Below are 12,376 nucleotides of genomic sequence, written 5' to 3'. Positions count from 1 at the left end.
GTCCACAGTGTCCAAATAAACTGTCAACCCTGAAATGGCTGATAAAGTGTGTGTGTGTGTGTCACAATATTTGTCCTGTGTTATTGGAGCTCTGAGGCCGTAGAGTCTTCTATAAACACCCAGCTGTGAATTATTCAACAAATAAACACATCCAGGACCTCACACACACACACACACACACGCGCGCGCGCACACACACACACAGTATTGTTCTCATGCAGGACACATACATAGGCATATTTAGAGCAAACACATATTTGTATGTAAAGATAGATAAATGTTATTTGTTTCAACACACACAAACACACACTCTCTCTTTCACACACACACACACACACAGACCTGCCAACCAAAAGATAAAGATGACTGATACCTTAGTTTGACCATGAAGCACACACTTACTACACACAAAAATATGTGTATGTGGATTTGATTTTTAAAAGGGAGGAAAAGCTGATGGATAGATTGTGCTTCAGAAAGACACACACACACACACACCATTTCATTTTGTCTCAGCTTAAGTGGATTTGGCTGTTGGTCAGTTCAGTGCAAGGTGAGACAAAAATTATTGGCCCATTTAATGATGGGGTGACACCTACAGTTTGAAGGAGGTACTGCATCACACTTTCTGGTTTGTTCAGAAGTCAAGCTGTGGGTAGGTGTGTCAGGTGTGTCAGTATCAGTATCTTCAGTAAGATAACATTATAGGTCATAGATTGTTTGCAGGAAATAAAGCAGGAAACATATAGATACAACATTAAATTAATCAAAACTAACAAAAAAATAGTTTTTCTTGTAAATAAGAAAAAATGATTATTTTCAGTTATGATCAATGTTTTTTTTTTTGTCGGTGTAAAACACAAAAAAGAAACAATGAATGATTCCATTTCACTGCATGTCATTCTGTGTATGATTGTGTATGTGACACATTCAATATGAATTTGATTATATAGTCTGCATCAAATTAACTGATGCAGTGAGTAGTTTCCCATAATCACATGAGAAGACATCCTCTGTGGTCATGTTACTCCATTTCAGAAGACAGAAATTATTGCATCAAGCAAAGAAAACTAAGGAGACAGATGAAAATACTAAACCTGGGAACTGTTCAATGCACGTGGTGGACTATTATCTTGGAAGAACAAATGTGATCTGGAAAATGAAGATTGGATTTTAGAACATCTCACAGCCTCATCTGTTGTAGCAGATGGCCGCCCCACCCTGAGCCTGATTCTTCTGGAGGTTTCTTCCTGTTAAAAGTGAGTTTTTCCTTCCCAACATCGCCAAGTGCTTGGGTGGGTTGTTGGGGTTTTCTCTTTGTTCTTGTTTGTTTGCCTTGAGGCACCTGTTGTTCTGATTTGATGCTACATGAATTGAATTAGCTTAACTGAACTGAATTGAACTGAACTGGAAAAAAAGGTCATATGGTCCTAGGAGCCCAAATTTACCCTGTTCCAGAATGTTGGTTGTATCAAGGTAAGAAGACAGATGCACCATGTTTAGTGACTACTGTATAAGCTTCGTCTACCTAGGAAGCATAGTCAACAGAGATGGCACCGCAGATGAAGACGTTAGGAGCCGGATCAACAAAGCAAGGCTTGCATTCAACTCCCTGCGACCCATCTGGAACTCCAAAGCCTTATCCCAGCGCTGCAAGATCTGCATCTTCAACACCAATGTGAAAGCAGTCCTCCTGTATGGGTCCGAAATGTGGCGGGCGACCAACACCATTACCAGCAAGATACAGATTTTCATCACCAAGTGCTTGCGACACATCCTTAACATCAGATGGCCTGAGAAGATCTCGGACACAGACCTGTGGAAGAGAACCAGCCAGAACCCGGTCGGTCAAGACATCAAGAAGAGAAAATAGGGCTGGATAAGCCACACGCTCCGAAAACTATCCGACAACGTCACAAGGCAAGCACTGGACTGGAACCCACAAGAAAAAAGGAAAGTGGGGAGACCCAAACAGACGTGGAGAAGATCTGTCGAGAGCGAAGTGAAGGTCGCCAGAATGACGTGGACCCAGCTGAAGAGAACGACCCAGAACAGAGTCCGTTGGCGTGGTGTTGTGGCCCTAAGCTCCACCAGGAGTCTACAGGAAAATTGATTGATTAATTGATTGATTGATTGTATAAACTGGGACACTTCAGGTCTAGCTTCTGCAACATTCCCTAAAAATGAGGTCACCCATTGCTTCTTTCATGTCAACATAAATACACCGAATGACCAGGTTTTCCTATGAATTGATTTTGTTCTTCCCTGAAGACTTCGGGCTGAAATTGAGAATATTTTGGAGAAAACCTCATGCAGCAAAAGTTGTGACACTGTACAAGCTTAACTGTTCTACTTAGTTTCATAAGAAATTTTCAAAGATAGATAAATTAAAAATTCAGCCCACTCTTAGTAGTAACTTGTCCCACATCGTCCATATAGCACCATGAAGGGCTGAAACACCTGTACCCAGTTTTCCCAGCACAAAAGCTTGAATTAATAACAAGCAAACACCATCTGTATAGGACAGGACTTGTTAAAAAATAAAAAAATAAATAAACAATAGGAAAATGACAAAAAGGAAGTTCATGTCACGATAGAGGTCAACTAAGGCAAATTACTGCATCCAATGAAGGCTATGACATAAAATAATAACAGCCTGGCACAGAGGCCGGATAACAACCCACTCTCATGGAGGTGACAGATGCAGCAATACATCTGTAGTAGCCACACAAACAGCATCACAAAATTCAGCAACACTCGTTACTTGTAATATATTGATCATTTCCATTTTTACAGTGCTACGTAAAGAGTGGTGAAGCTCATGAAAATAAGAGCAGATCACAAATTAAAAGGACATTTACTGGTGTCCCTTTTTTCATTTTGACCAACTCAGAACTCAAACTTGACTTGCCTGAATGTAAAGCATGTTAAAAACACAAAGCAGTGTCCACGGTTGTGTCCTTTTAGGACTATTTATATCCTTTGTTAAGATTAATTTTATGACAAATATAACTTAGAAAAAGGTACTATTTCTGTATCCAAGCATGAAGACTCTTGTTTGGTTTCATTTTATATGTGACTTAAAGCTCTGCACATTTCCCAAAAGCCCGGGGAATCAAGCTCAGCCTGCATTTTACCCTTAGCCCAAATCAAATACTCGAAAATTTAAAATAGCTGATTTTTAATTTGAGACTAAATTAAAAACAAACAAACAAATGAGACAACTTGTACCTTTTTTGTTGTTTGCTAAACAGGTTTCTATGGAAGATTGTTTCCACCAATGGAAAAGAAAATGTTGTCTGTAAGTCGTTTAGGTATCTTAAAATTTGAATTACTCAGAAATATGTCAAAATTTGGAGACAACTGAAATTTAATTAGTTCTGCCTGGCATTTGTTTTTCAGTAGCTGAAGCAATCTTCCACAGATCTCCAGAGTGTATTTAATTACATTTTTACAATTTTACAAATCTGTCTTCTGCTAATGGAAGAGGTTACCTTTTGGGCCTTCTGAAAAAATATTTTTATTTTATATTATTTTTAGCTGCTTACAGTAATGTTATAGAACAATGCAAACATGATGTATTTTGCAAAAGTAATTACATTATATTGAAACCGGGGTAATGTAGTTGCACTGTATAATGAAATGTAACTTTTTATAATAAGTTACATTACACAGCTAAATGTCCAAAACTGTGACCTTCATTCGATTTGATTATCCTATATAAAATAAGAAGCAAACAGGCCTCGCCTGGTACATCTTGTCGGTTGTGCCACCGTCTTTTGAGCCAATGAAAATGGGGGATTGTGTGGAAAAGGTGTCTGTAGTTCCTAAACAACTAATGTTGCACTTTTGTAAAAGCCTTTAAATTAAAGTCTGCGCTTTGATTACATATTTTCTTGAAATGAAATCCCCTGTGGTGGTGAACAGAAGCAAAAATACAAAAACAGTTTGTTGTTGCTCAAAAACTTATGGACCATCTCATCTGAGTGTGAAGTTGGAAAAACAACTCAACACGTTGGGTTACAGTACATTACCCAGCTCCCCAGAAAACAACCCAAACTGACCCAAATCAAGCAGCAGATGGCTGGGTTACAAAATTAACACAACAAATCATGGTGTGCGTTTATGTTGTTTTGACTTCTTGGTACAGCACCTTGAATCTATACCAGTCTGTTAATGTATGCTTTAGAAAGAAAATAGCCTTTTCCTTTAAATGTTATTCATTTATTTATATCTATATTACAAGAGAAAAAGTATTTGTGGGTGAAAATATGGAACTGTGTACAACTGTTCAGTCAAACAGTAACATTTACTTGAAATGATAACAAATAAATAATGAAATCCAAACTTTAACTGAATAAAAATCTGATGCATGGAAAAATAGTCAGAATGATAAAACTAGTTTAAAAACATGATTTATGTTGCATCTGTTCTTCCTTCCTTAGACTGAAGAAACGACTGCCTGACTGCAGGACCTGGAAAATCATTAACAGAGCAAGTCCTTAACTCTGGCTCCCTCTGGTAGCTGAAAAAGTGGACTACGCCCACACAGCTGACTAAGGAAAAGATAACACTACTTCTCCGAGGTGCACATTTTAAAATAATTGTATGAAACTTTAACTATAACAGACTGAAAGCTTCATTACATGTATTTAAAAAAAATATCTCTAACACATTCAGAGTTCTGAAACTTGTTTATTAATCCACTGATGCGTCTGCTTGTGGTTTCAAAAAGCAACTTCAATACAACACAGCCAGCATTTTTACCTCAGGATAGAAATCTCGTAAAAACACCCACCCACACACGTTCACTCTTAAGAAAATGCATAAAAACAGACGCACAACATCGTCTTCATCAGCTTCATCGTCTTCAGTTCAGGAGCCTGACGATCACGCGGCAGCACGAACACACACAGGCCTTCAATAGCAGCTTTTTGTACAGCAAACAGGAAATCAGTACCACACGTTGTATCTATTGACTAAAGGGGCATTTCAGCTAATACATCAGTTTGTGGAAGGGCTTTAAAAATTAGGACAGTGAGAAATAAAAAAACTTTAACATTGGATTAACAATCATTTGTTTAGAGCACTTTATTAGGAACACTTGGGCAGCCCGCTTGCTCGTTCATACAGGTGAACCAGCTGGACACAACAGTATGAAAACTTCACAATAACACCACTGACATAACAGCAAACAGGCTAATCAGTCAAATTTATCTGTAACCTTCACACGTGGTGTCTTTTTAGTAAGTTAATCCTGAGATACGAGCTCACATAGGTGGAAAGATTATTTACAGAAAGAATTAAAAAGTCATTTCATAATATGTTTGTTATTTACACAATATCATTTAACATTTTCACGCAGCTCTACAATAACTGAACGTGTAGCGGATTGGTCAAGGTTACAAAGATGTCGGTGTTCCTAATAAAATGCTCATTGAGGGTCAAAGATCTACAGCTGTAAAGGGCACAAAAATATTTATAAACATGAGTGAAAAAGAGTCTCAGTTCGAGTCTCGGTCTGACCGAGAGACGGAAAACCAAACACATGGATGCCCTGCGACTCACACAGGTTTATACTCTGTATGTAGTTTGTGTACAGCACTGTAAAGTAGGGCTGTTCGATATAACGATATATATCGGATGACGATATAAAAACGTCTATCGTTTCATTTTACGCTATCGTTTGTTTCATGGTGTCGCAAAATAAACTGCTTGCGGCAATATTTTTTCACCGATTTGATGGTCACTGTAGTGGCTATATTCATTTCTTCTTTCTCTTATATTTTATATAACCACACTACAGATGGACAAGCGCCTGTTTTTATGCGTTGTCGTTAGCAACAACGACGGTAACACCATCGCGTGTCCGCTTGTTTATGTTCCACATAAACCTTTCACAATAAAGCTCAAGATCCTGTTGAGACTTTTCAAAATAAACAAAATCACGTGAAAGAGCAGATTATTTACGGATGAGAAGTAAAAAAGAGCCGCCAGGTGCTAAAAAATAAACCTTAGACTCAAACGTTAGAACAGGCTTTTCCCCGCAGCACGCTGTGTAATAAATACAAAGAAAACGGCGGCCGTTACAACTTATGTCTAAAAATGTATCGTTTCATGCATCGGTTAAAACACTCGACTCCAGGTACATGACGCGCAGCTGGAAACACTTCCCGCAAGTCGAGCTGCCCTTGATTCACAGAATTTACAGAAAATGTTACATTTTTGTGATTTATATCGTTATTGGGATGATAGAATTCTTATATCGGGAGATGAGATTTTGGTCATATCGCACAGCCCTACTGTAAAATCATTCATACAGAGTGCACCTAGAGACTTTCTTTTGATGTATTAGTACAGGATAATTCATGATTTGTCAATAAATACTGAGAAATGGTTCTCACGTATCCCTAAAGTGTTTATGTTTTTGGTCTAAGAATGATGTCGAGCCCGGAAATCACAATTCAAGTCTTTTTCACGTTTGTGGCCTCAAAAGTACAAACATTATGAAAACCAATAGAAAAACTGGTCCCAAGCTATGATAACCACATAATCCTTTAAGTTCCAATGGAGACTCTACTAAAAACCGTTAAATGACTGAAGTGGGGGTAAAAAGGAGCGAAATGTTGTACGTAACTGATTATACATCTGATTTCTCCCTCATGAAACCTGAAAAATGACTTCAAAACATGTAACAGCGCGGGATTTCAATGACTTGAACCTCAGTTTTAACACTTGAAGATGTTTCCAGAGGCTGCTTTGACTCAGCAGGTTTCACTCTGGAGGACTGATCCACATCCAGGACTCACAGCTCCGTCTTCTGCCCAGACAGAGGCACCTGCGGCTGGATCTCCTCGTCGGACGACACCCCTCCGTCCGTCTTCTCCACCGGAGATTTGCTCTTTTTCTTCTTCTTCACCTTCTTCTCCTTCTTCTTCTTGCTCGCCTTCTCTCCCTCCGAGCTGCCGTCTCCTCCTCCCTCGCCTCCTTCCTCACCTTTGCCCTTGCCCTTCTTCCCTCCCTTCTTCTTTTTCTTCTTCTTCTTGTCCTCCGCAATCGCTGCCTGGTCTCCCTTCTTCCAGTTCTCGTTCAGGCAGGCTGGAGAGAGAAATGGAAGGAGAGGCGTGGCGGGAAAATAAGATCGGGAAAACAGAAAGCAAGGCAAAGAGAAATATACAAATCTGAAAGTCCCGACAATTATTTTATTGCACTTATTTTGATTTCAAAATTATTATTATTTTTGTAATTACAATATTTGTTTTGTCATTGAGGATTCTATTGTTTTTATTGAGCTCTTTACTAAACTGATGGTGTAAAGGTCTCAAAATCTCAGGTGAATACAGGGACATGTGAGAAGGGAAAGAAAGGGGTGCAAAATGTAAACAATCAGGAATCATGAATTACAAAAAACAACAACATGGATGTAACGTCAGAGTTGTGTGTACGAGCGTTACCTCTGTCCTGTCCTTTGAGCACGTGTTTCTCGCACAGATACGTGGTCAGGTCCTCCTCCTGGCTTCCTTTATACCAGTCCTCAATCACGTTCTCATACTGCTCTATCATCACATCACACTGACCGCACACACACACACACACACACACACACACACAAATTTCATTTAAAAGATGAAAATTTGACCATGTTTGGAGTTTAATTTGGTTCCTTTGGGAATGTTTAAATAAATATATAAACACACCTGTTTTTTAAGGTCGGCCACTTCAGCTGACGTCTCGTTCCACAGCTCGTAGGGAATGTCCATCACCACGTTCACTCCTTTATTCACCAACCCATGCAGGGTGGAGAAGGTCTCCGACATGCCCTATGCCCAATGACACATTTAAAACTACAAATATGGACGACTGCATAGAAACCAAACTACGTTAAAAAGAAGCTAAACAATCATCGTCATACTATCCCATATGCGCCGTTGTGTTGCTGCTGCAACAGACTGAGCATTAAAATCAAACCACCGACCTGATGATCAGCAGATGACCTGCTCTACCCGTGAGCCACAGCTACTCCAAAAATGAGGAAAAAAGCCATCTGATTGGACCTCTAAAGATTTTCCGAGTGAGTTTAAGGACTCAGTCACTTATTTGGGATCTTACTGAATGAAACTTTAATCCAGTTTTATCACTGTATAATTTTATTGTTCTCCAAGTGTCAGCAAAGAGGGTAATCTGCGGTAAGCTCATTGGCTAACGGCCTGTGATCACAACTAGAGTGTGAAGCTTCACAGTCAGCTCCGCCTCATCACGTACACTTTCAAACACCGAGATGAAGACGTCTATGGTCAGAGTTCAACTTCCAATGAATTCAGTTTTTGTGAACATTTCCTTTTATTTTCAGCAGTTTTCTTGGACAGTAAAGCCGATCAAAAAAGTTTCAGGGTTTTAATGAGAACAGCTCAATATGCAGTCATTACATGTGAAGAAGCAACGGTGACAGCATGACTACATTCAGCTAAAAAAACATTTTATGAAACAAACACGCAGCTTCACGTGTTGTAAACTATGAGCTGAAAAACAAGATGCTTGAAAACCAAACCCTACAAATACTGATTCTTGCAGAAAGTGTCACGCGTCACATCCAGGGTGTTTAAAAATAACCGTTACACTGCAGTTAAACAGTTAAACTGACAGAAAAGGAACCGCGCACACTGACCTTGGCAAAACGGTTGCTGCCACTTCTCTCTTTGTGCAGATTGTACTCCAGCAGCCTTTGACACACATTTTCTACAACCTCGATGAATCTCAGGTCTCTGAGGAGAAACGCACACATTAAACATCCCAGCAGGCGACAGAGTTCTCTCTCAGTTTCTCTCTGTACCTTCTGTTTGGATTTGCCCTTTTGTGTTTTGTTGTGAACCAAAAACCTGATCACACGTCACAGCTGACTTCATTTTATGGACCGTGTCAAAGTAACATTACAGAGCTTTTTCATTTAAGTTTTCTGCTCCTCGATGCTCTTTGTTTTCATGTCAGCGCATCTCCACACTAAAGGCATTTCTCAGCTGGTATCCTGGATGCTATGAAAGTACCCCTATACTTAAAGGAGGTCTATGGTTTTATCCTGAGGTGATAACTAAATGATCCACAGTAAAGTGGCCTTTATAGCAACCCCTCAGCTCAGGGTCTGAGCTGAGGGGTTGAGCAGAAACGTTATATTTCTTGTCCAGACATGAGACGTATGCTGCCTTTCAACTTACCCTAAATCAAAAAAACAAAAAGGGAAACATTGTGAGTTAAGTGTGTCTGACGCATGTCACGCTCTGCAGACTGAACATAAACATGCATGTTCACGACCACATTTAAAATATTGTAACACTTTTTTTTTAAAAGCAGGTCCTAAAACTGTGATGCTTTCAGATTAAAACTCCCATCGAGCTTTGCTCTCGCGCACAGAGCACTTCAGCAGCTTCCCTGTTCTATAATAAGTTTCTGCACAGGAACTGAACCTGACCAAGTTCCTGTCCCTTGTTGCCGTCTGTCTCTGAGGGCGAGAGAAAGATCCAGAATCAGCCAGGCGTACTTCTCCCTCCACACAGAGCAGCTTTCACTTCTACTTTGAAACCGGGCTCTTATTTTTTTAACATTCAACATTTCCCGGTACCAGGCGCGCACACACTCAAACTTACGACTTGACATATTTGATCGGCGACGCCCCCTTTCTGTCTATGGAGTATGTGGTATCGATGACTTCTTTTGTCTTCCCTGTCTCTTCGAACGCCGACTTCATCTCGATGCTGACAAACTTACAGACTGGAAAGGGAAACAGAGACAATGAGAAGAAGTCCTTTAAACCTCAACAATGTCTCAACAAAGCAGTTAAACTCGTCCTATCAGGTCACTGATGTCATCGAGATTCTCTATTTCATTTAAAGTGTGCTTTTCCCCACAGATGGACTCCACCTGCACTGTCATAGACTGCAGGTGGAGGCGGTAGTCCTTGCTTTGCATTTCAGAGTAGGTTCTGGTTGGAGTTGTGCTCCACAGCAAACGGGGGACTACCGCCTCCACCTGCAGTCCAGCATGGTGGAGTTGGGAGTCCACCCCTTGGACAAGAGGCAAAGCAGACCTGGCAGAGGACAGGTGGTACAGCAGCTATGAGAGGGGATGGGTTAGTAGCAGGATTTTCAAAATAAAATACCTACAATGACCACCTTTAATTTAAAAGCAAGGCTACAGGGTAATGTTTGTATTGATGCTAAGAAATGGCCAATGGGGTAGTTTCAAGAGCAAAAACATAAAAGCAAAGCTTACAAATGTGAAATGTTATCTAAGCCCAACAGCACTCCTGTTTTAATGTTTCACACAATCCTGTTTCAGTGCGACTTCCTCCACAAACACAAACAGCCTGCTGTCAGTGTGAACCCACACAGAGTGGAAATTATACTTAGCACATATACTACGTGTATTATATACACAAATACTGCAGTATGACTTCTCTATTTGCTGTAGGACTCTTAGAGGTCCTCGGAGCCCGTTTTGAGCACCACAAGCCGCCTTACCTTCACATTTGTTGGGCAGATGAACCCAGTCATCGTCCCCATCCTTCGCTGCTCCGACCGAGGAAATTAGGAGAAAAAACGACAAATATGCCACTAAAATCATCCCGTCTGCTCTCTCCGAGTCTTTATTTTGTCATAAAGCTTATTTGACTTTCAAACAACTCCGCAAAGCACCGTTATTTCCCCTGTTTTCACGCCTTCCTCTGTATCATCACTCCTGCTGCTTCACTTGCGACCGATCACTTCCGCTAAGGGCGTTACACAACCGGACCAATCAGAGAAGAAGCAGTGGCAGGAGCTGGACCAATGAGAGGCAGAGGAGGGTCGAGGAGCTGCTGGAAGATAAGAGGTATCACTCCGCGCTACGCCTGCGCAAAACTGCAAATTTTGGTATCATCCAATGTTTTCGGCAGTCATTGGTATCATCCAATAACAAGTAAATACGGGACCAATACTGCCGATACATTAAGAAACAGATTAGATTAGATTTATATTTCAAATAGGACAAAATGCAGATTTTACAGCAGCAACATTATTGTATCTCTACAGTTTAAACATTTAATAAGCTTTCTGCCTGCACAGAGTGGATAGTCAAACAAATTGAATCATCATAAATACATTATTATAATACATTTTTTTATATTTATTACTTAATATTTTTTTCATTTTAATTATTTTATTATTATAACACAAGGAACAAACAATAAGGGAAGGATTCCGGATCAGCACCATGATGCAAACTTGTAGCCATAATGCATACAGTATTCTGGAGAAGATATAAAATGTCTGTATGTGCGTGTGTGTGTGTGTTTTATGTATATTGATATTTTTTTAAATCATTACTCATGATATAACATTGTCCAGACATGCCCTGTAAGGACATAAGGAGGAAATGGTGACAAAAGGAGCTGCTAAAGGCAGTGGATCCCTCACCAGCTGAATTAAAAAGAGCACAGGTAACAATAACACATGTACCAGTTGTTGCATTGCCGAGGCATTCAAGTATAAAAACAATAATAAACACACCTGCAATGTTTTGGTTCTATAACATTTTTCTATTATTACTTTATTATGGATTGGGTGTAAGAGTTTTTAAGAGTGGATAATGAAATAATAGATCAACGTAATAGTAAATTGTGCCTTGTTCTCAGATGGACAGCAAGTGGAGAGTGATAGATGAGATGAGGAGATAGAAGGAGGAAGAGAGGCAAAGAGTGATTCATATTCACAGCCTAGTTTATTTCTCACAGTTTTGTTGCCTTATGGTTCCAAGTGTTGTCACCTTTTCATCTTTGCATTTTATTATTATCTCATAACACCTGTTTAATCAGCTCCCATCTCTCCTATGGACTTTTTACAGTCTACAGTCTCAGATCAACACAGCCCTGCCTTTTAGCACTGTCAGCAGCAGGAGCAGCAGCAACACCTCAACAGTAACATTGTACCCATCAGGTAAAACATAGGCTAAGTTTGCTTTGCATGGTCCCCACCTGATGACAGTGATAAAGTATGATGCATTTCCATATTAGATTCTTAAAGAATGTGGGTTGTAGTTCTTCAGCCTGGTTCTATGTGCCCCTTTTTAACTTTGAACACCACCCACGTAGATAAGAAGGCTCTCCAGAGAGTCATAAAGATCACAGAGAGGATTATAAAGACTAATCTTCTATCACTGGACTCAATATCTACATAATACTGCAAGAAAAGCGCACAACACATCATTAGAGGTTGTGCATATATACACACACATATATATATATTGTATGTTTATCTGACTGTACTCTGCACAAGATGTACACTTACCTGGTGTACATCTTAGGTAAGGAACCAAAAATATCTTTAGTCCAAAAACAATTTTTTTCCAA

General features: G+C 39.8%; 1 protein-coding gene across 1 annotated transcript; it reads right to left on the bottom strand.

The window, feature by feature from the left end:
* Positions 1 to 4,682: 4,682 nt before the first annotated feature.
* On the bottom strand, positions 4,683 to 10,750 carry cnpy3 (canopy FGF signaling regulator 3). The gene is made up of 6 exons (XM_006803429.3): positions 10,512 to 10,750; positions 9,639 to 9,762; positions 8,666 to 8,762; positions 7,698 to 7,820; positions 7,455 to 7,572; positions 4,683 to 7,098 (listed from the first exon to the last, which is right to left on the bottom strand). The coding sequence occupies exons 1-6, from the start codon at positions 10,612 to 10,614 to the stop codon at positions 6,806 to 6,808; spliced, it is 858 nt and encodes a 285-aa protein (XP_006803492.1). The 5' UTR covers positions 10,615 to 10,750; the 3' UTR covers positions 4,683 to 6,805.
* Positions 10,751 to 12,376: the final 1,626 nt, after the last annotated feature.

The sequence above is a fragment of the Neolamprologus brichardi genome, chromosome 3 (assembly GCF_056152115.1).
Source record: "Neolamprologus brichardi isolate AB-2024 chromosome 3, ASM5615211v1, whole genome shotgun sequence".
NCBI lineage: Eukaryota > Metazoa > Chordata > Actinopteri > Cichliformes > Cichlidae > Neolamprologus > Neolamprologus brichardi.
This window is presented reverse-complemented; position numbering and strand designations above follow the sequence as displayed.

Coding starts and splice junctions, on each gene's coding strand:
- cnpy3 (XM_006803429.3), bottom strand. CDS start 10,614: ATGATTTTAGTGGCATATTTGTCGTTTTTTCTCCTAATTTCCTCGGTC. Junction 9,763..10,511: donor TCTGCCCAACAAATGTGAAG/GTAAGGCGGCTT, acceptor TTCCCTTTCCAG/TCTGTAAGTTTGTCAGCATC. Junction 7,099..7,454: donor GCTCAAAGGACAGGACAGAG/GTAACGCTCGTA, acceptor TTCTCTCTCCAG/CCTGCCTGAACGAGAACTGG.